The sequence below is a fragment of the Dipodomys merriami genome, unplaced genomic scaffold (assembly GCF_024711535.1).
Source record: "Dipodomys merriami isolate MVZ:Mamm:240054 unplaced genomic scaffold, mDipMer1.0.p SCAF_4, whole genome shotgun sequence".
NCBI lineage: Eukaryota > Metazoa > Chordata > Mammalia > Rodentia > Heteromyidae > Dipodomys > Dipodomys merriami.
Genome location: NW_027205603.1, coordinates 54246350 through 54270713, shown reverse-complemented (window position 1 = coordinate 54270713; position 24364 = coordinate 54246350). Strand labels below are relative to the sequence as shown.

General features: G+C 38.7%; 1 protein-coding gene across 1 annotated transcript; it reads left to right on the top strand.

Moving 5' to 3' along the window:
* The first annotated feature begins 231 nt into the window (after positions 1-231).
* Rmdn1 (regulator of microtubule dynamics 1) lies at positions 232-24263 on the top strand. The gene is made up of 10 exons (XM_069991018.1): positions 232-1166; positions 5754-5871; positions 6987-7074; positions 10247-10406; positions 12827-12916; positions 15813-15868; positions 17589-17676; positions 19504-19534; positions 23415-23548; positions 24137-24263. The coding sequence occupies exons 1-10, from the start codon at positions 777-779 to the stop codon at positions 24173-24175; spliced, it is 1194 nt and encodes a 397-aa protein (XP_069847119.1). The 5' UTR covers positions 232-776; the 3' UTR covers positions 24176-24263.
* The last annotated feature ends 101 nt before the right edge of the window (positions 24264-24364 follow it).

Below are 24364 nucleotides of genomic sequence, written 5' to 3'. Positions count from 1 at the left end.
TATGTGGTGCTGAGGAATCGAACCCAGGGCCTTGAGCATGCAAGGCAAGCGCTCTACCACTGATACACCTTCCCAGCCCCAACCATAATTTTTTTTAAAAGCACTATTACTCTTTCCCATAAGATATATATGGATTCCAGTCTTTCAAGAAAAAAAAAATCACTAGCTTTGCGCCCTCAATTGTACTTGTGTGTTCTTTACTATAATTTTACAACAGTACTTTACAAGATCATTGGGCAGAAGAGATGCAGTATGAGTCCACTTCATTGCGCGTGTCAGAAAGCACCACGTGGATGCAACCTGTTTGTTTTTAACCAGGACTACTGGCCCCGAGAGCCCACAAATTCCATCCTCTAGGCGATTTCTTTTTGCAGCCTGTGTTTCCGCTTGTGTGGGGGCTCGGTTCCCTTCACCTCCGAAGTCAGCGCACTCTGGAGAGAAGCCTCCGCGGAGACTCAGGTTTCACTCCCAGCCACCGGTGAGCACCGGTGAGCGCGTGTCTGCACGGGCCTGGGCGCGCCCGGCAAGCGCTGCCACTGAGCTGTGCACGCCATCCTGGCAGCCCCCTCCTCCTCTTCCTGGGCCAGGGGTGCTTGGCTTGGTCGCTCTTGTCTGGCTTCCCTCTCCCTTCTCGGAAACTCCATTTCCAGACTCAATCTCTTCATTCCCGCGATGCAGGCAGTTTGGCTCTTCCAGGCATCCATCCCCTTGGCGCCAGGATTCAACCTGTGTTTAAAGGCAGCGGCGGGGTCGGTGCAACTTTTCCTTTCACACTTATGCCCTTGGATGTCCTTCACAAGTTCCAGTTGACCTTTGCTTTCCGGCCCGACCTCGAAGCAGCGCCAAGATGGCGGCAGCAGGGAACACCTACTCTCCCACGCCCCGCTCCGGTCCCCGAAGCGCACGAAGCCCCACCCAATCGTGGCGTTTTCCCGCCCCCGGAACTCGCATCCCGGAACTCCCGGGGCCGGAAGCCTGGGAAGACGCATTGCGCTCGCCCCCTCCGTCGCTTCGAGGTGAAGCGAAGGTCCGGCCCCATGGCGCTCGCCTCCCGGCTGTGGCGTGTTTTCCCTGTAGGACGCGGAGCCGCCTCGGGCTTCCGGCTCCCGAGGAGGACTTGTGGTAGCCGTGCGCCGTGCGGCTCTCGTCCTCTCGGCGGCTCCGAGGTAACCCCGCCGAGGGGTCGCCCGCCCCTTCCTGGTGGAACGCGGGCCGGGGACCGGGCTCCGGGGCGGAGCTCTGGAACGCTCCGGGCGGCCGCGGCGGGCGGGCCCGGCCCTCTCCCCGGCCTCCGAGGAGGGAGTGCGGCCCCGGGACCAGGTGCCCGAATCCGGAGCTCTCCCCGGGGAAGGGCACTTGCACTGCCGAGCGGGGCTACGCGGAGGCCCCCGACCTCCACGCGCACCGCGTCGCTGTGAAAACTCCTAGGATGAAGAGACCACGTTGTTTTTGTTTTTATTTACTGTTTGGGTTTTTGCTGATTGTTCCTTGAGTTTCTTGACTTGCTTGATTCAGCTGCGTAATATTCAGGAAGGATATGGATGCTGGATTGTAGTCTCCATCCTGGCTGATCGTGGGCCTGTGGTTCTTACGGAAAGGGGACGGGTGCATATGATATTTGGTTTGCATTAGTTTACACTCTTAAAATACATCTTTCAATGCCTGCCTAAAATATTAGACACTTGTTCTCTTGTGGTTTTTACTGAACCGGAACCCAGACTTTAGCTGAGTTTCTCTTGAGGTTGACTCAAGCTGTCAACTGCTATGCCCTCATATAGTAAGAAACCCCCTTTTCATTTAGTTGCAGACCTGGACTTTGATCCTTCTGTTTGTATCTCACACAGCCAAGTTGACTCGTACATGCCACCTCACCCCACTTTTTATTGGGTAAAATAGGATATCAAAAATTTAATCTCGGCTAGCCTTGATCCTCCTGATTGACCTCTGCCTCTTAAGTAGCTAGGATTACAAGCCACAGTGCCTGGCTCTGAAGATTACCTTCTGATGTCTCAGCTAGATATACAGATTCAGGAGCCTTTGTAATTTTAAAACAAGCCAATTCAAAGCATTTATTAGTAAGACTACAAGAAGGACCAGTAACAAAGAGTAGTGACATATTCCGTTCCATGTAGTGATGAGGTTTTGGGTTTTTTTTTTTTCCTTTTCCCCTTTCTATCCCAAAGTTTTCAGTTAATATTGAAGAAAAGACATATCTTAAGAAAAGCATACTTTTTCAGCAAACATTTTTAAAGAACTCATGTTATGAAAGGCATTGAACTGATACAGAGTGAAATGGCACACTCAAGCTGTTTCACAAGTTAGTATTTTCTTTGCTTTTATTTTTTATATCAGAAACATTTTTTATCATGATTTTTCCCAGAAATGAGCAAACATCCTGTCTCATATTAACCAAACTGAACCAGAGTTTAGGCAATAGACTGTCAGGTCATGAAATTACAATAAAATTTTAGTCACTCAATAGTAGAGTATTTTCTTTCTCCCCATTAAGAAAGCTAGGATATTGGTTGTGCATTATCTGAGCACAGAAAATGAACACTGTAAACACAAAGATTTCCTCAAATCATGATCTGCACAGTCTTTCTACTGTGTAGTACCCCTGTCAGCAACAGAAAAATTAAGAGACTTGCTGATATCATCTTGGTCTTTTCTGCTTCTTTTTTTAATTTTCTAGGCAACTCTATACATTCACACATCCACTCATCTTCTTTGCCCCGTTCTGTTTTTAATATATATATTTTTTATTTGTGTGCGTAGCGCCAATACTGGGGCTTAAACGCAGGACCTAGGTGCTTCCCCTGAGCTCTTTTACAAGGCTACTGCTCTATTTCCAGCATTCTGTGGTTAATTAGAGATAAGAATCTCAGGGGCTTTTCCTGCCTGAGTTGCCTTTGAACTTTGAACCTCAGTTCTGAGCCTCCTGAGCAGCTAGGATTACAGGTGTAATCCCCCAGATCCTGGACTACCTATTCTTCTAGTTGGTACTTAAAAACAAACTCAGAAAATTAAATGCTAGAAATGTGAGTGTGACTGATTTAGTTTTACTACTTTGGCATCTTTTTATATTCCATTTGTGTGGAATACCTTGAATATTCTTGCTCAACAAAGCATTCAGCAAACTGAAATGTGTTTTATAGTCCCCGTTTCTAATTCAGAAATTTATCAAAAGCTCAAATACTGATCATGGTTGTGAGAGACTTGAGAATGACTCCAAGGATTTTTTTTTAAAGTTGATCAAGTATAATGGGATTTCCATTTACCATGGTAAGAAAAACCATGAGAGGAGTGAGTTTAGTAGGAAAAATAGCTGCTTTGAGATGACTAGTAGAGTTCATGCTTAGTAGGAAGTTGCATACATGATGCTGAAGTTTAGAAGAGATATTCAGACTAACAGTGTTTTGGGAAGGTTGGTATTTAGGACTGTGAGATGCAATGAGATCACAAATAGAGAAAAGAAGAGATCTGAGACAAAAAATAGGAATGAAATATTAGAGATGAGGACCTAACAAAAGAAGTAGCAGTCAATTGCAATAGAAGAAATCTAAGACAGTATTGTCAAAGACAAAGTGAGTAATAGAGCAAATTAAGCCCTGGGAAGTTATTACAAAGAAGAAACTTTCAGGATAATAAATGTATTATCTTTTAATAATGATTTCCCAAGTTTAAACAAGCCTTAAAATTGACACCCTGTGCAGTGCAGTCTGTATGTATACCTGAATAATGCTGTTTTAACAAATATCCATTTGTAAAAGGAATGGTCATCTGTCAAATAGGTCAAATATACAGGATGAGTTATTTCTTTTTTTCCTTTTAATGATACTGAATTTGAACTCAGGACATTGTGCTTGGTAGGAAACTGTTCTACCACTTTAACCAGACCCTCTAACCCTTTTGCCTTAGTTTCTTCTTCAGATAGGGTCTCAGACTTCTTCCCCTGGTATGGCTTCGGACTGCAATCCTACCTCTACCTCCTGCCTAGCTGTGATTACAGAACTAGACCACCACACCTGGCTTATTTATTAAGATAATATCTTGCTAACTTTTTTGCCTTGGCTGGTCTTGAACCAGGGTCCTCCCATCTCTGCCTCTCACCTAGATGGAATTATAGGTGTGCAATGCATAACCAGCATTCTCAATCTGAAAATATAAATTGTAAATGTTTTAAAATTAAATTTTGAGTTCCATAAGCGAAAAATTCCATGTTTTGTGTCAAGGCACAGTAAAAACACACGCTAAAAATCTGTATAAAATTACCTTCAGGCCATATATATATATATATATATATATATATACATATATATATATATATTATTCAAGAAACATGAATTTTGTGTTTTGACTGAGGTTTCATCCACAAGACATCTCATGTTAATGCAAATATTCTGAAATCTGAAAAGAAATCCAAGATCTGAAATCCTTCTAGTCCCAAGACAATGAATCCTCAACCTGTAACAGAATTTTCATTGTCATTAACTCTAATAGCATCAGTGGGATTGTGGGGATAAAGTATGATTTGTGTGGGATGAAGAAGTGGGAAGAGAAGTAGAGATAATACAGAAAACTTTTAAAAGACTTTTACTAAGAGTAGGAGTTGAGAAATGAGACTAGGGAGGTGTGAAGTCAAGAAGATTCTTTTTTTAAAAAAATTATAGCTTGTTTTTCAAGTGGCTAATATTGTTTTTATGTTGGTGGAATGAATACAGAAAAGGAAACAAAATGTTAAAGATTGTGGAGGAAGGAAATAACTTCTGGAGTGATATTAACATATTCTTCTTGTCATTATTTTCAAGAATCTGACCAAAATGAAAGTTAATTTCCAGACCTTTATGCATAAAACCTTTTATTTCATTCATCATTTGTTTATTTACAAACTGAGTTTCTGAGCTGAAAGTATGGCTCAAGGAGTAGAATGCTTGCCTAGCAAACACAGGCACCAAGTACTGCCCCACCAAATAAATACTCTTACTCTAGATATGGCAATGCATGCTTATAATCCCAATGACTTGGTACTCAGAAGTAGGAAGGTTGAGGTCCTGGCCACCCTGGACAAAAGTCAAGACCATACTTGGAAAACAATTTAAAACCTAAAGGACTGCTGGGGTCATGGCTCAAGTGGTAGAACTCTAGCCTAGCCAACTCAAGGCCCTGAGTTCAAAGCCCAGTAACTCCAAAATAGGTAAAAATAAATAAGTTAAATGTATTTATAAAATTAAAACTGAGTTTTGTGGGTAGTTTGACAGTACCTTCAGTTAAAGCTAATTACAATTTTATGTGTAGTAATTCCATTATTGCTCATCTTCATCTCATCTAATAGGTATTATGTGTTAGTAACTCATTTTATATCATACAATTATAATATCTGTGTCTCAGCAAATAAGTTGCAGATCTTCCTATTTAGCACTTACTAGCATGGCTATGGTTATCTTGTCTATCTGGGGTTATTCAGCCTGGGGCCTCACACTCATTATGTAAGCATTCTATCACTGAATAATATTAGTAGCATATCACTGAATTTTAAATGAACTGCCACTTGTAAGTGTGTTTTTCTTAATAAGATACTCTCCAAATAAGATGTGAAATAGTTTTACCTGGAGAATTAGGTGAATTCGTTTTCAGGCTACTCATATTTTATTGTTAATTGATTTTGGAAATGGAAGAAAGTTGATATGTTTTACTTGGCGTAGCAGTTGGTCTAGATTTGTTATGAGTAGTAACTTTGATCATGTTATCCACAGGTGATAGGAAACATAAAAACATTCAAAAGAGGCCTTTTATTCTCAGCTTTGTCTTATTTGGGTTTTGAAACTTACCAAATCATTTCTCAGGCTGCTGTGGTTCATGCCAAAGATAAAGGTAAGGTTAAACAAAACGATATTTACTTATTTTTGAACATGAAACTAATATTTATACATTTTATTGTTATACAATTTCTGTTCTTGTTAGTACTAATGTGAATGTAGGACTCAGGGCTACTACCAGTGGAAAACAATGGCTTATGAGCATTTTTGCTTCTGTTTTTTTTGTTTCTGTTTTGAGTGATAGAAATTGAACCTAAGATACTGTCCATTCTAGACAAGCACTCTTCCATGGAAGTATTCCCAGAATCCTTGTATATATAAATTTTTGGTAGAATCCCTTGGCTCACCCCTGTCATCAGACCCTTTCTCAACTACTCACTCACTGCTAGGTGTAGGGGCACACACCTGTAACCCTGAGCTTTATAGAAAGCTGAGATTTGGAGTAGCATGGATCTAGGTGAGCCAGGCTGAAAAGCCCAGGATAATCTATCATCACAAAGGGAAGCCACACGTGGTTTTACACTTGCAATCCAACCTTATCTTTAAAGTAGATAGATCACAGCTGAGGTGGGCCCTGATGAGAAATGATACACTAGCCTAAAAGTAGCCATTGAAAAAGTAGGATGTGGAGGTGTGGTTTAGTGCCCACTTAGTTTTGGGAATACACTCAGTGGTTAAAAACTCTTAATATGTGTGAAATGTGCACACAGAAGAGTACACTGTACTAGGGCTTGAATTCAGGATCAGGACAGTCTCCCTTAGCCTTTTCACTCAAATCTAGCTCTTGAGTCATACTTGAGCCCCATTTCCACTACAGGCATTTTTGCTAGGAAATTGAACATTATCTCTCTGTCTGTCTGGTTTCCTCTGTAAAATGTGTGATTTTTTTTTTTAGGGGGGGTGTTCCAGTCATGGGGCCTGAACTCTGGGCCTGGGCGCTGTCCAGCTCTTCAGCTCATCTACCACTTGAGCCACAGCGCCACTTCCGGCTTTTTTCTTTTTGCTTATGTGGTGCTGAGGAATCGAGCCCAGGGCCTCATGCATGCAAAGCAAGCTCTCTACCACTGAGCTACCTTCCCAGCCTAAAATGTGTGATTTTTAAAAAGAGTTACTGCCATCTAATTTGGGAATACCTATTATGTCTTTTTTTTTCTTTTATAATCTTTGTAGTTGAGGAAGTCCTTGAACAAGCAGACTATCTATATGAAAGTGGAGAAACAGAAAAACTTTATCATTTACTAACCCAGTACAAAGAAAGGTAAGCAATATATGGTAGGTCTAAGACTTCTTTAAAATCTTTGCGTTAATAAGAAAGTGGTTTCAAAATCTTTTTTTTTTTTTCCTGGTGCTGTTGTATCACACCTTTGCTTAGCTTTTTCACTCAAGGTTAGAACTTCACCATTTCTGCTTTTTTTTACTGCTTAATTGGAGATAAGAGTCTCTTGGATTTGTCTGCTCTGGCTAGCTTAAAACAACGATCCTCAGATCTCAGCCATCTGGATAGCCAGCACCCAGTTTGAAATATATATATATATATATATATAGTCATGGAACTTGAACTCCAGGCCTGGGCACTGTCCCTGAGCTCTTTTGCTCAAGGCTAAGGCTCTATTGCTTTGAGCCACAGCACCATTTCTGGTTTTCTGATGGTTAGTTGGAGATAAGAGTCTCACGGACTTTCCTGCACAGGCTGGCTTTGAACTGCGATCCTCAGATCTCAGCTTTCTGAGTAGCTAGGATTACAGGCATGAGCCACTAGGTGCCCAACTTGAAATCTTTTTAATTGTAGCTTTTTCTTTAATATAATATTTCTTTTTTTTTTAATGTTTTCTCTTTTTTTTTTTAAATTTTATTTTATTTTATTTGAGAACATACTGTACAGAGGGGCTACAATTACATGGGCAGGATAATGCATACATTTCTTACCAAGCATTGCAGCCTCCTCCTTTGTTTACCCTTCACCTCCCTTCCCCGCCTCCCCCCTCCCCCCACCCAATTATACCCCCCTCCCCCCCCCCACACCGACATTGTAAAGCTGGTTTTGACATGACATTTTGTACTTCTCATTGTTGCAACAGGTCCACCTGAATAATATAATATTTCTTGAAATTTACATTATAAACGTTCTTACATTAAACAAATCAGAAGTGCTACATGAATCTCATTGATTTGGTAAAAGTGCTACTACTTAAGACTACTATAATGTTGAACTGTTTTTTTCCAGTGGGTTTTTTTTTTTTTTTTTTGGTCATAGGGCTTGAACTCTGGGCCTGGGCAGTCCCTCAGTACCCCTTGAGCACCACTTCCAGTTTTCTGGTAGTTTATTAGAGAAAAGAGTCTCAAAGACTTTCCTACCTGGGCTGGCTTTGAACCACAATCCTAGGATTACAGATGTGAGCCACCCACACCCAGCTTCCATTTTTTTTTTTTTTGACCCATACAAGTTATCACTAAGAGTACCTCACCTATCTATATGTACTTCACCTATCCATATAGTTACTTTTTACTTCTCTTTTAAACTTTAGTTTAAATGAATTTATGAATGAATTTATACCTGGGCTGGCTTTGAACCACAATCCTAGGATTACAGATGTGAGCCACCCACACCCAGCTTCCATTTTTTTTTTTGACCCATACAAGTTATCACTAAGAGTACCTCACCTATCTATATGTACTTCACCTATCCATATAGTTACTTTTTACTTCTCTTTTAAACTCTTTTAAACTTTAGTTTAAATGAATTTATGAATGAATTTATGGAGGTTTGAGATGATTATATGCCACCATTGAATGGCAACTATGTTTAGTTTTTCAGAGAAACCAAACAAATATAACCTTTTTCTGTTTTTAGTACTAGATTACATGTTTGGTCTAGAAGGTCAGTGTGCATTACCTTTTTGGAAGGTAGAGTTAGAGGAACACTGAGCCCCATAAAGTAAGTCATATAAAGTAGGTGGGATTTCCAGATTATCTCATGTACCTCAGTTCCTAATCTAGGAATTGTGAGTTATTTGTCAACTACCTTTGCTAGATTCCAAAAGTCAGTTTTCTCCCCAAGACCCATAAATTTTACTCCCTAGCTATATACAGGAACAATCTTTTCTTCTTCATTCCATCTTTCAGATGATAATTTGGGTGTAAGCTATGTGGAGGCCAGCAATGATATTGGTGAAAAGTCTCTTATGGTGTCTTGAGGCAGTTCAGTTGGGGGGCAGGGGGAACGGGTGGTCAGGAAATTTTGCCCTTCCTGACTCAAAAGTCCCTCCTGGGTCTTGGCACCATGTTTAACTAATCCTACATAGGTAAGTTTAATTAGGTAGCCAATGAAGAAAACAGTATTTAGGCTGAAAAGGGGCAAGGCAAGGCCCTGTCTGGGTTTAAGTAGGGAAGGGGTGGGAAGAAGGTGCAGCCAAGTGAGGGAAAGTGTAGCCACACTGGATTTGGATGTGCCCTCGGAGCCCTAGGAGGCTGGGACCCTCCCACATGGGAGGCATGACCTGGGGCAGCCCAGGATGTAAGCTTGGAGGAGGAGGAGGTGACTGCTTCCAGGTGTGCCAGTGACCTGGGCAGGTACTGGGTGGAAACAGCCAAGAGGAGAGAGGGGTCTGCCCCTGACCTTACATTGGGTATTTTGTAGTCATTATAGTGAAAGGTTATTAGCTGGTTTTTTTGGAGGGCTTGAACTCCGGGCTTGGGCGCAGTCCCTGCGCTCTTCAGCTCAAGGTGAGCGCTCTACCGCTTGAGCCACAGCGACACTTTCAGTTTTCTAGTGGTTTATTGGAGATAAGAGTCTCACGGACTTTCCTGCCCAGGAGGCTGGCTTTGAACCGCAATCCTCAAATCTCAGCCTCCTAATAACTAGGATTACAGGTGTGAGCCACTGGGGCCCAGCTACTTACCAGCTGTTAAGTAGTTCATTTTCGGTTTAAAACTTTTGTGCAAATACTGTTTGTTGCCTAAAAATTTTTTAGAATATTTTAAAATTATGATCACTAATTTAATAATCATTTTTAAAATATTATATTTCAGTGGCAGTTTTTGTTTTTTGATCTGGTCAGTCATTCGGCTTGGATTCAAGGCCTGGGCACTGTCCCTAGCTCTTTTGCTCAAGGCTAGAGCTCTATTACTTTGAGCCACAGCTCCACTTCTGGTTTTCTGGTGGTTCATTGAAAGTAAGAGTCTCACAAGCTTTCTTGCCCAGGCTGGCTTTGAACTGCAGTCCTCAGCTCGCACCCTCCCGAGAAATTTCAATGGGCAGTGTTACCAAATAAAAATTTTTATGAAAGAATAAATTTAGCATTTTTAATAATAGTGTCTGATAGGTTGTTTCCTGTATCCTAATTAGCTAAAAGACCATTCATTAGTGATGTAACTTTTAACAATTTTAAATGTGAATTAAAATGTTCATTTTGTGTTTTGTTTCAAATTAGTGAAGATGCAGAGTTATTGTGGCGTTTGGCACGAGCCTCACGTGATATAGCTCAGCTTAATAGGACTTCAGAAGAGGAGAAAAAGCTTTTGATCTATGAAGCCCTAGAGTATGCAAAAAGAGCACTAGAAAAAAATGAGTCAAGTTTTGGTGCTCATAAGGTGAGTTGGCCAAAGTGAACTGTTATTTTCTGAGTGGTCTGTTGGTCTGTACTTACTCCTAATTTATATAAGGGACAAAACAGCTCTATATTAAATTAGGGAAGAGATTTATTTTTACAGTGTTTTATCAAAACGTTTTTTGTGGTTTTTCTTTGTTGGTCAGGGGGCTTGAACTCTGGGCCTGGGCTTTGTCCCTCAGCTCTTCAGCTTAAGATGAGCGCTCTACCACTGAGCCACAGTGCCACTTCCAAAAAGTAGTTTTGAGCTCAAATTTCTTTTAGTATGTTAGGTAAATTAGTATTGTCATTTGGAGGACTGGGAGAGTTTTGAAATCTTCAAGTTTACTTGTAGATTTGTTTACTTCTCTTTGCAATTCTATTAGTTTTTACAATGCTATTATAAACATTTAGGATTGTTATAGTTTCTTGGTGAATTGACTTCTTTGTAAGGTTATAAAATTACATAATTTAAAAATTATCATTACAGTAGGGCGCTGGTGGCTCACACCTGTAATCCTAGCTACTCAGGAGGCTGAGATCTGAGGATCACGGTTCAGAGCCAGCCAGGCAGGAAAGTCCGTGAGACTCTTATCTCCAATAGACCACTTGAAAACCGGAAGTGTCCCTGTGGCTCAAGCGGTAGAGCACCCGCCTTGAGCTGAAGAGCTCAGGGACAGTGCGGAAGCCCAGAGTTCAAGCCCCATGACCGATAAAAAAAAAAAAAAAATTATCATTACAAAATTACCCTCCTTATACTCTTGCTTATTGTCTATTACAAGCATTATTGATTTATTTTGATGTATTATTCTGTCTTTTCACTTTTCGCCTATTTGTGTTTTTTTGTTTTGTTTTATTTTCTTATAGTTCTGAGGATTGATCTCAGGATCTTAGACTTGGTTGGCAAGTCTACCACTTGAACCATGCCTGTTTCTTTTTTTTTCTCAGATTCCTACCAACAACTATCAGTTTTATTTCTGGTGTTTCTGTATGTTTTCCAGGTGCCAGTCCTTCTTACAAAAAAAAAAAGGGGGGGCCCACAATATCAACAACAAAACATTAAGAAAGTGACATTATATACATAAATACTGTGTATAAACTTTAGAGAAATGACAAACCTTCCAGGAAAAGGAAAAAAAATATCAAAAAAACTTACATTAAGTGTTAACAGTGAGAATGTAGAAAACTTTGCATTCAGTGGAGGTTATAATATGTAATGTAACAATTCAAATATAACCCATGAAATTAAAAAAATGGGCAGGATGGGCAAACAGCAAGGGGGAGGAAAATAACTTGGGAAGAATGTGGCCATAAACTCAGAAGACCTACAAAATTATTCAAGTAATGGAAGGGTTAAAACCCTGCATAGTTAGCCAATGGACAAGAACAAATGAACTTTTGATTGCTGTTTTCCAAACCAGTCCCCCCTGTGTTTTAGTTGGAGGATGCTGCAGGTCATACATCAGCAGAGTTGGCATAGATGACCACCTGTGTGCATCCTGCAACTCAGGAAGTACTGGTAGCAGCCGATCTGTCAGGTTTCAATTGGGGTTCCTTTTAATTAATTTTTTTTCTTGGGGGAAAAAGTACATGCTTGATCAGTTTATAAAAGCAGCCACATTATCTTGCCTTTCTGTAATGGTAGACTCTAGAACACCAGAAGCAAGCAAAGTAGAGCCAGGGCTGGTGGACCGTGCCTGTAGTACCAGCACTTGGGAGGTGGAGCCTAGTCTGAGCTACACAGTAAGACCCTGTCTAAAAAAAGCAAAGTGGAACCTTCCCATTTTAAGGAGTCCCAGAGCAAGGCCTGGAGGTAAGGCTGAGAACACCGACTTCCCAGCTACCCTTCAGCCCATTCAATGCCTCAGGCTTGGGGAACATTTCCATTTCTCAGCTGCAGTGCCACCCTTCCCATCTGCTTTCTTCCCTCAATAAAATTGAAATCAAGCATGCTTTTTCTCGGAGGCCATGCCTGTTTCTTTTAGTTTGCTTTTCAAAGTTTTCTTGTTAACTTTGCCCGGGAGGGGCTTGAGCTGAGATCCTCCTATTCTACCTCCTGAGTAGCTGGCCTCCCAGGCATGTAGCACTATGAATGCTACAGTTCACAACTGTGGCAGCCCTATAATAATAACATATGTCAGAGGAGAAGTAGTTTCCAGAAAAGAAAGTGAATAGATAATGTCTCTCAGTTATAAATGTTTCTAATTGTATACCCAGACCATAAGCATATTGACAATTTTCTTAGATAATTCAGTACTTTCTACTCTATAATGCCATGTTTTCTACAAACATATCCTATGCCTTAGTTTCTAGAGGGCCATGTCTACTTTGTGCCTATATTTTATAAGGTTTTATGCCCATATAAATTATTTTTGTTCTGAATGGAATATTAAGAGTATTACTCTCCCATTTTTCCTTCTTCAGTGGTACGCAATCTGCATAAGTGATGTTGGAGATTATGAAGGCATCAAGGCTAAAATTGCAAATGCCTACATTATCAAGGAGCATTTTGAGGTACTGATGAATTATTGAAATTCATGCATGTAAAAAAATCAATGCTTTCCTGCTTAGATTTCAGTAATCAATTACTGCATAGTACAAAACCTTGAATTTAGTGACCAGCTGGAAATGTTGACCTTCATCCGTAGTCCTGAATACTTGAAAAAACTGAGGCATGAGGATAGTTTGAATCTAAGATTCAGGATCAGCCCCTCCCCGCTTTTTTTGTGCCAGTTTTGGGGCTTGAACTCAGGACTGGCTATCCCTAATAGTATCTTTGTGCTTAAGGCTAGCACTCTACCATTGAGCCACAGTGCTATTTCCAGCTTTTTCTGAGTAGTTTATTGGAGATACGAGTCTCACAGACTTCTTCCCTGGGCTGGCTTTGAACCATGTTTTTCAGATCTCAGCCTCCTAAGTAGCTAGGATTACAGGTGTGACCCACTGGAGCCTGTCTGCAACCCTGTCTTTAAAAAAAAAATGCTTTAGGGCTGGGAAGGTGGCTCAGTGGTAGAGCGCTTGCCTTGCATGCTCAAGGCCCTGGGTTTGATTCCTCAGCACCACATAAGCAAAAAGAAAAAAGCCGGAAGTGGCGCTGTGGCTCAAGTGGTAGAGCGCTAACCTTGAGCTGAAGAGCTGAGGGACAGTGCCCAGGCCCAGAGTTCAGGCCCCACGTCCGGACCCAAAAAAAAAAAATGCTTTAGTGGCTTTCAGTGATTTTCCTACAATTTTCTGAGCTGAGTGCAATAGCACTTCTGCCTTGACTGATAAAGCTAAAATCACCTGGGTGCTCAGGTTTTTTTTTTTGTTCAAGATGACCTCCTATCAATAGTTCCTCCCCACTTGTCTCTTCATCATTTATTGGTATAGCCCAAACTTATTTACAGGATAGTAACAAGCTTTCAAGACTGAGTGTTGTACCAAGAGTAATGATTTAAGCCTATAATCTACCTATGTGGGAGGAGGAGATGGAGTGGATTGTAGTTTGAAGCCAACCCAATCATAAAAGTTGGACATACTGTACCTCACTAATGGCTGGGCATGGTGGCCTATTACTCCTAGTTACGGGTACAGCTGTGTACCTGTCATTCCCCAGTGACACATGCAAGCACAAATGGGAGGCTCAGCCTAAGCGTAAAAGGGAGACTCTTATCTTGAAAATATCCAGTGCAGAAGGGGCTTGTTTGTGTGTGTGTGTGCCAGTCCTGGGGCTTGAGCTCAGGGCCAAGACACTGTCCCTGAGCTTCTTTTGCTCACAGCTAAGACTATGCCACTTGAGCCAAAACTCCAATTCCAGACTTGTTTTCATGTAGTTAGAGATAAGAGTCTTACAGACTTTTCTCCTGGGATGGCTTCAAACTGTGATCCTCAGATCTCAGTCTCCTGAGTAGCTAATTGATTTCGGCAGGCTGCTCTTAATCATTATATGAGTATTTCACTAAAAGTAAAAACATGGTTTATAGAACATTTGCTTCTATTACAATCAACATTGTTCAGTTAACTTTCCATAAAATATTGGCTAAAAGAAGTAATTACTGCCGGGAGTCAGTGGCTCACATCTATAATCCTAGCTACTCAGGAGGCTGAACTGAAGATCGTGGTTCAAAACCAGCCCAGGCAGGAAAGTCTGTGAGACTTTTATCTCCAATAAACCACCAGAAAACCAGAAGTTGCACTGTAGTTCAAGTAGTAGAGGGCTAACCTTGAGCTGAAAGCTAAGGGACAGCACACAAGCCCAGAGTTCAAACCCCACAACTGACCAAAGAAAAAAAAAGGAATTTCCTTTAACACTCTGTTGTTCATAATTTATACTAATAGACTCAATAAGAAATTAGGGAGGGGGGATAAGCAGGTGGGGGTAAAAGGTAGGGGGGGTGGGAGATGAGAAACAAAGGAGGAGGCAACAATTCTTGATAAAAATATACTCATTACCTTGCCCATGTAATTATAACCCCTCTGTACAGTATTTTCACAATAAAAAAATTTTAAAAAAGAAATTAGGGAAATTTTCAATAAACACTTTGTTATTTTGCTTATGTGGTGCTGAGGAATTGAACCCAGGGCCTCAGGCATGCAAGGCAAGTGCTCTACCACTGAGCCACCTTCCCAGCCCCGACACTTTGTTATTTTGGTACATCATTATTAACTATGGTCTATGAATAAGTATTGGTTTTTGGAGTACAGTGGGGAAGTTCAGCAAAATATGATTATAGGGAAAGATTCCAAAATTGTGTACTTCTAGATCTTTAAAAATAATGCTGTTATTTTTATTTAAGCATTATTTTATACTTTTAAGCTTATTTTTAAGTTAAGTATTAAACTTTTTAGATTTAATGTGTATATTTTGTGATTTCTCTCGTCTTAATAGATCTTAGCTCAGTTTCTGAACCCATAATATCCATAGGACAATGTATTGAAACAAATTAATCAAAGAAGCAGAAGGAAGAAAATGTTGATCTTCAGCTGGGCTAGTAACTCGTGCCTGTAATCCTAGGTACTCAGGAGGCAGAGATTGTGAGAATAGTAGTTTAAAGCCAACCTGGGTGAAAAGTTAGTGATAAGCCATCTCAACCAGTAGCTGGATATGGTAAAATACAAAGCTTAAAATAAGCTTAGAATAAAATAAGCTTAACATCCTCACATAAGGAGGATTGAAGTCCAGGCCAGCCTAAGTATAAATGCTATATACAATCCCCAAATTATCTAGATATACAAAAAATGCCTTAGATGGTAAAACATCTGCCTAGCCAGCTCAAAGCCTTAAGTTCAAAACCTAGTACCACCAAAAGAAAAAAAATGCTTACTAAAATTCTGGGTTGAATTTTTTTAATCATGGCTTTTTAGAAAATATACTTATGAACTTATTGCTGTTTGAAAATGATTGCTTTTTCTTTTTTAAATTTCTTGATAGAAAGCAATTAAGTTGAACCCTAAAGATGCAACCTCAATTCACCTTATGGGTATTTGGTAAGAAAATTTTCTTTATATTTCAAGTGCTGTCTAATCTGGACTTACTTATTTTGTAGTATTGTACAAAGCAAAATATAACAATGGAAAATAATGCTCAGCAGAGTTCAGTGAATCATATGTTGGAACAGTATATTCTTTGCCATGTTAAGCAAAACTGGATTAATCTATGTACAGTAATATAGAAGGATGCATCAAGAGGGTTCTCACACCTTCAAAGTATGTCAGATATAGACTTGATCAATCTGAGGAACAATATTATCTTCCATTTCCACAATTATCTTGTGCCCAATATGTATCATTATTTTGCTGAAATTAAAAGTATATAAACTTATTAAATATTTGCTGGTTTCAAAGAAAGTTTCTTTTTGTTTGTTTTTGGTTGTGGGACCTAGGCATTGTCCCTGAGCTTTTTCACTCAATGATAATGCTCTGCCACTTTTTGCCAGTGTCTCTTCCAGGTTTCTAGTGGAAAATCAGAGATTAAGAGTCTAATTTTTCTGCCAAGGCTGACTTCAAACCACAATCCTCATATCTCAGCCTCTTGAGTAGCTAGAATTACAGGCATAAGCCACTGTGCCTAGCTCCAAAGAATCTTTTGAGTAACAAATTACCAATATTTTCTTTGGATAGTCTGCAGAACTAAATATTCATTGTTTTCTAAGTGGGGTAACTTAACACTCCTTCAAACTCTTTAAAGGCTAAAGGACATTAAATTACTGATGATTAATAATAGAGAAGCAGTCACTTAGTAAACAAATATGAGATACAGCTTCAAGAAGTTCAGGCTCTAGACAAAGATCAAAAACATTTTCCTAAATATTTCAGAGAGATATTTTTGGATGTTAATTTGCATCACTTCTTTAAAAATAGGCTAAAATTCTTGTTCTTGTTATTCATTCATATCATTTTTTTCTCAATTTCAGTGTTTTTTAACATTAAGTGAAAAAAAAAAGGAATAATGAGCCAGGTTTAGTGGTACCTGTCTGTAATCCAAGCACTTGGGAGACAAAGGTAAACAGTGAGTTCAAAACTTCAAAGCCTGTGCTAGAAGTGAAACCATGTCTTCCAAAAAAGCCTACTCAGGCAGCTATTGGTCCAAGACTAGCCCTGGACAAAAACTTGAGATCCTGTCTAAAGAATTAAACAAGGTCTGCAAATGTGGCTCACATTGTAGAGCGACCTGCCTGGAAATCCTGAGTTCAAATATCATACTGCCACAAAACAAAAAAACTATAAACCAAACATATAGCTAATGATCGATCCTCTCTCAGTTGTTGCAGCCCAGCACCTGGCAAACACTCAGTGGTAGATGATATGTTGTATTAACATCATTTGTACACTTGCTTACTGCTTCCATTTAATCATAAAATACATACAAACTACTAAACTGTCAGTGTCAATCAGGAGTGAATAACCCTTTTTCTGCCAAAGGCTATTTGACTGTTTATAACGTCATTACGGGAAGAACAAAATTATCAATACAGGCAGATAGCTGAGGGCTAGTGCCCTTGGTGAGACGCATACTTGACCCTACAAGTCCAAGGACTGAATGATTCCTACCCCTGCTAGCAAATTATGAATATTAACCTATTGGGTATGTAAAGTATCAGTTGTTTAAAAGAATAGATTTCTTTTATATCTTAAAAATTTTAGTTCTTTTCATATGAAAAAAGAGGTAGTTTTTGAATGTATAATGTTGATTTATTTCCCTTTATAGGTGCTACACATTTGCTGAAATGCCCTGGTATCAAAGAAGAATTGCTGAAATGCTGTTTGCAACTCCTCCTAGTTCCACCTATGAGGAGGTAGTGTGACGTCCTTTGTTAAATTAGTACCGATTTCTTACTTCAGCGAATGCAGCACATTCAACAGTACTCATACATACGGCATATGGAGCTCTGATTCAGTGAGGGACTTGAGCAAGTTTCTAATGATCCAGTTCAACTATGCTATCACAAAGATTTAATACTTATTATCCAGGACTGGTGAGTGCTTTTTTTCCCCCACTTTAGGTAAGTGGCTGATAATTCTAGTATATTGCCAATTTAAATAGTTCATGGCTAAAATCTACCTTCATTTTCTACTTGAAGTTTATGCCATATAAAAGCCACACAGAACAAGAAATAACAGCATCTGTTACCCAGTGTGTTTTATGTATCCTACAAAATAAGTTAATTTAAGGATAAAAGAACGTATTTGAATTGAAAAATTATAATTTTCTATAAAAATTAACATGAAAGACTTACCTCCTATATTTTCAAGGCCTTTTGCTTTACATATTAAGAATAAAATTTGAGAAGGACTTCTGCCTAACCTGTTGTTTTTATTCATTTTTGGTACTTAGAATAAAACTAGGCCTTGTGCATTCAAAATATTTTCAGAGTATAAGGAAATGGACAACTGAAAGAAAATTGTCCCAATTCTTTCACACTTTCACGACAGAGAATTTAATGGTTTTCTTTTTTACCTCTGAAGTAGTATAGAAATGGATATAAAGAACTTTTAGTCAGGTGCCAGTGGCTCATTCCTGTAATCCTAGCTACTCAGGAGGCTGAGATCTGAGGATCATGGTTCAAAGCCAGCCCGGGCAGGAAAGTCCATGAATCTCTTATCTCCAATTAACTACCAGAAAACCGGAAGTGGCACTGTAGCTCAAGTGGTAGAGTGCTCACCTTAAACGGAAGAGTGTAGGAAAAGTACTCAGGCCTAGAGTTCAAGCCCCATGACCAAAAAAAAAAAAAAAAAAGAATTATTAGGTATTAATTAGAATATTGTTTTCTGAAGGAAAAAAGATAGGCAGCTTTTATATAGCAAATTGTTTCTGAGAAGTCAAATGTTAAGTAATTACTAGAGGGGTAGTAGTTTAAGTAATACAGAAATTAGCAGAGAATTTCAGGTTCATAATACATTGTAGGTAAGAATTTCAATAATGGACTTGAAAAAATTGATATGGGAGCTAGAAATGTAACTCAGAGCACCCACCTAGTGTATACAAGGTTTTGGTTCTACCTGAAGCACTCCACGAAAAAATAAAAATAAAAAAATCACAAAGCACAATCTGTATTTTGTTGAGTGAATTTAGCTTTTAAGTAGGAGTCACTGTTAAGGTTTAAGACCAAAGACAACTGAATTACACATATTACTTCTGTCCCTTCTGCACATGTTAGGCTGTTTTTTCTTGTTCTTGGCACTGGAGTTGACTTTGCACTTGCTCAACTTGCTTCCTCAGCTGGTGCTCTTAACACTTGAGCAATTACTTCAGCATTTTTGCTGGAACCAGTCTAATATTAGACTTTTCTGCCCAGGCTGGCCTTAAACTGCAATCCTCTGGGTCTTGGCTTCCTGAGTAGCTAGTATTACAGGCTTGCACACGACAGTTTGCTACATTATAAATCACAATGAAATTATTACCAGAAGTGGTCCATACATTATAATCTTATTTGATGATTTAATAGTGTGTGTTCAATTTAGCCATGTTAATATCAGCTGTTAAATTGATCATTATTTTTAGGATGGTTTACTTACTGACTTACATGTAATGTAGGAATAGGTCTTTGAGAATACACTTTTTAAAAAATGATTGAGTATATTCTAATCTTTTTCATTTTGTTTGTACCTTGTGTTTTTAACAGGCTTTGGGCTATTTTCACAGGGCAGAACAAGGTAATGCATTTTGATTTCATATATTGATAGTTTAAATTATATGAATATTGAATTATATAATAGGAATTTATTATGCCTGTCCTGCATAGGAATTTTTAAAACACAGGTACAAGTTGTTAGATTTTTTTTGTATTTGATATTGTAAAATAAATGCCATTGTCTTTTTTTTTAACAAAGGTCACCTAAATAAGAAATAAACAACTAGTGGAATTTAGAGCTCTAGTTCTGGAATGATCCATTTATGTAATTCAGCCCTCTGTTTTTCTTTTTTCTTTTTTGTCTCTTTTATTGTGAAAATACTGTACAGACGGGTTACAATTACATGGGCAAGATAATGAGTACATTTCTTATCAAGCATTGTAGCCTCTTCCTTTGTTTCCCCTTCCCATCCCTTACTATCCTCACCCCGCCCCCCACAAAATCCTCCCCGCCCCTCCCCCACCAAAGTTGTAAAGTTCGTTTTCGACATAAGGACTTGTACATCTCATTGTTGCAATGGGTCCACCTGTATCCCTATTTAAACCATTTGTTTTTCCCCTTCCCCTCCACAAATTATACCGACATCAAATACAGTGAAAGCAGGGGTTATACTGTGGGGGAGGGACATACAAAGCAACAAAGAAATCATCTTATAAATGTGTTAGAAACAATCGCATGAAAGAAAAAAAACATTTGAATACATATCTTAGGGTTCATTTCCCTAACATCACCTTATCTGATCTTTTCTGCTTGTCTCAGACATACACTAGTAATTGCAAATAAGGGAAACCATGGGACCTATGTTTCTTTGGGTCTGGATTACTTCACTTAATATAATGTTTTTCAAGCCTTTCCATTTCCTAACAAACTGGGCAATGTCATTCTTTCTGATGGAGGCATAGAATTCCATTGTGTATATACCACATTTTCTTGATCCATTCATCTACTGAGGGGCATTAGCCCTCTGTTTTTCAACCCCAGCACCAAAAAAAAAAGTACAAAATATACCATAAGAACCACTGCAGAGGCCAGGTACTAGTGGTTCATGCCTATAATCTAACCTTCTTAGCAGCCTGAGACATGTGAATATATGTTTGTAGCCAGTCTGGGTAGACAAATCCTGGACACTTTTATTTCTGATTAACCAGCAAAATTCCAAGAGTGGAGGCATGACTCAAGTAGCATACCATTTGTGAATGAAAAAGTCGAGAGCTTGAGGCTTTTGAGGTGAAGCCCCAGGACCATGCACATGCACACACATTACTACAGATATACTTCTATACAATTTAATCAGAAGAAAAATAAGACATACTATTTGTTATATTTGAGGCTCTATACTCATAGACTTGTTCAAAAGCTTTAATGCTAACAGGCAAGTTAGTTTTTAAAAACCTGCCTTCTAAATTCATTTGAAGCTAGGTGCAGGGGGACATACCTATAATCCCAGCTGGTTATGGTGTTGCACACCTATAATGTCTAATTCATGAATTCTGGTTTACTTCATTGCCTTTCATCCATAGCTTCTAATCATACCATTTTATGTATCACATGAATATGAATCTTAGAATATAATTTTCTCAAAGGATTAAAACTAATTACAAAGTAAAAGAGCAGACTTTTAGATTTAAGAATTGGAAGTGCTGAGAAAAACATGGATCTGTCTTCAGTGAATTAAAATAATCCTTGTAATACCAATCATCCTTCATGTATCACCCGAGTGCTCACTTTCCATAGGCAAAAGGTTACCCAAATTCAGAAGCTCTTCCTGTGTTGTGTATTGTACAAATCCTATTATAACCTGTTTTCACTTAATATTTATGTGTACAAGGCTTAAAGTGCAGGAAGTTGGGTATTCTATCTTTCTAGTATAGAATTTTATCTTCACTGCCTAACATATGACGCTTAGCAAATTTGCTGAATGCATAAGAAAATAGATTTGTTACTGCACCAATACACGTTAAAGCTAGGGATCCGTAAGTATACCAGCTTGCCTTAGCACAAGGAGTAAGCCAAAAAAGCAGTTAAACAAGTATACTTACATTCTTTGCTTTTTGGTGCTAGGGATTGAATTAGTGCGTATTATACCATGTGTTCTACCACTAAGCTATATACACAGTCCCAGAAAGTATGTTTTGACTAGTGGGCCCTAGATTGTTAGGAGGAAACAGAAGTTAATATGTTCAACATGGCAGTGGCACATCTGTAGTCTTGGGAGGATGAAGCAAGAGGATCTCAAGACTAGCCTGGACTGCAATGAGACTTTGACTCAGGCAAAAAGAAAAATCAATGAAATGAATGAGAAGATCCTGCTGAGTATGTAGGTTGGCTGGGCCAGGTATGCATTGTCTTCCCGTCTCTGCCTCCTGTATGCCACCATGCCCACCCTTCATACTTTCATTCATAAACTTTGTAAAAATTATTTTTATTAGCATACATTAGTTGTACAAGGTGTGTTTCATTGTGACATTTCCATACATGTATTCATTGTACTCCAGTCTTACCCCATTGCTTTTAACCTCTTTCCCCTTCCTAAAACAATTTCAACAGGTTTCATTGTTCTGTTTTTATACATGCAAACAAACTACGTCAATCATATCTATCTTCAATACAAAATTATTCTTAATGGACACATAATTCTTGTTGATGAAGAATCATATGATATCAGCCTGTAACAGTACATAATGATCACCATGTCTTTAAACATTGATCATTCTTTGTGTTGGGCAGCTTTAAATTCTGTATAAAATCAGTAAGTAAAAGCTGTAGTCATCCTTATTGTGCTGTGTATCTTACTCCTCCTAACTGTATTTTGTTACCCTCCTCAACCAGCCTACCTTTATCCTGTCTCCACCCTGTTTTTAGTTTCTGGTGACCATCTTTCTCTCATTTTCATAGCTCTTTTGTTCATACTTTTTTCCTTCAACCAAGAATACACTCCTACTCATCCTCCAAGTCAGTACAGGTATTATCACTGAGTTGATTTTTCTTTTGGCTTCTTGTTACTTTGAAGTTTGTATATCTGATAAAGAAGGCATTTCTTCATTCTTATTGCACATTGTGTTCAAATTTCTCTCTCCTTTTTATTATGAACTCCAAAAAAGTAGACTGTTATTCTTTCTTTGTGTCTAAAATTCTGGACATTCACCAAAAGTTGAACCAATTTACTTTTTTTTTTTTTTTTTGGTCAGTCATAGGGCTTGAACTCTGGGCTTGGGTGCTGTCCCTGCGCTCTTCAGCTCAAGGCGAGTGCTCTACCGCTTGAGCCACAGCACCTCTTCTGGTTTTCTAGTGGTTTATTGGAGATAAGAGTCTCACGGACTTTCCTGCCCGGGCTGGCTTTGAACCTCAATCCTCAGATCTCAGCCTCCTGAGTAGCTAGGATTACGGGTGTGAGCCACCGCTGCCCAACTTACCAATTTACATTATCACCATAATTTCCTTCAGTCAGTAAATTGTGTGTGTGTGTGTGTGTGTGTGTGTGTGTGTGTGTGTGTGTGTGTGTGTGTGTGTGTGTGTGTGTGTGTGTGTGTGTGTGTGTGTGTGTGTGTGTGTGTGTGTGTGTGTGTGTGTGTGTGTATTGTAGACAATTTTTTAGGCACTTGGTTTACAGGTAGGAAAACACGTTTAAAAAAATAGCTGTACTGTCTTACATTCTTAATCAAGAGCCTCAACTTCTTAATTATTAAATAGAAGTATCTACTTTATGCAGTAGTTAAATGAGAAATGTAATCTATACTTAGTAACAGACATTGAACAAATTGCAATTAGTTTACAGTTTGAAATAATAGTTGAGCAAAAGAAAAATGTAGTCTAATCACTTACTGACTCTCAAATCAAACCTTTAAAAATAGAGCAACCCTATTTCTTTCGAGCTAAATTTAATTTTATTTTCTTTGTACAGTGGATCCAAACTTCTACAGCAAAAACTTGCTCCTTTTAGGAAAGACATACTTGAAACTAAACAACAAAAAGCTTGCTGCGCTCTGGCTAATGAAAGCCAAGGATTATCCAGCACACACAGAAGAAGATAAACAGGTAAAACATCTCTAATAACTAAAGTAAGACAAATAGATTTTCATTGAGGCACTAAAGGGTGAACTAAAAACATCTTTAAAGCCTAATCGTCCCAACACATAATACTGTATCACTGTCACCAAATGTTACTTTATTGCTGCAATACAGAATTATGTTATTTATATATATATATATATATATATATATATATATATATATATATATACACACACACATCTATCTATCTATCTATCTATCTATCTATCTATCTATCTATCTATCTATCTAAATTAGATCAAGTAAGTCCTAAAGCATAAAATCAAAGGATATGGTAGGGATTTAGCTAAGTGGTAGAAACACTTGTTCTACAGGCACAAGACCCTAGGATTGGTTCCACAACACTGTGTGGAATGGAATGGTGTGCACTGGTGTGCAATGGTGGAATGGTTTTATAAAAGTCTTAGTTATCACTGAAGAAATTTTTTTTCTTATAATGTCCTGTCTTGTTATTTTGGAAACTCGTAGAAACCACAGTCCACTTGACAAACTTAAAATTCAGAAGTTATCCTTTAAACTGTACTGTTTATAAAATATGCTTTTCTATTTTAGGTACAAACAGAAGCTGCTCAGTTGCTTACAGGTTTGTGACAAGAATTGAGAAAGTTCTAGAGAAGAAACACCAAGTATCTAACAAATTTTGCCTTTTCATTTATAAAGATATAAACATTAACTACAACTGTTCTGTGGCTCCATCCTTTTAATGTTACAATTTAACAGTTTACATATACAAAATTCTAGGCTTTGTAAATAACACAATAAATGATTGCCATATTGTAC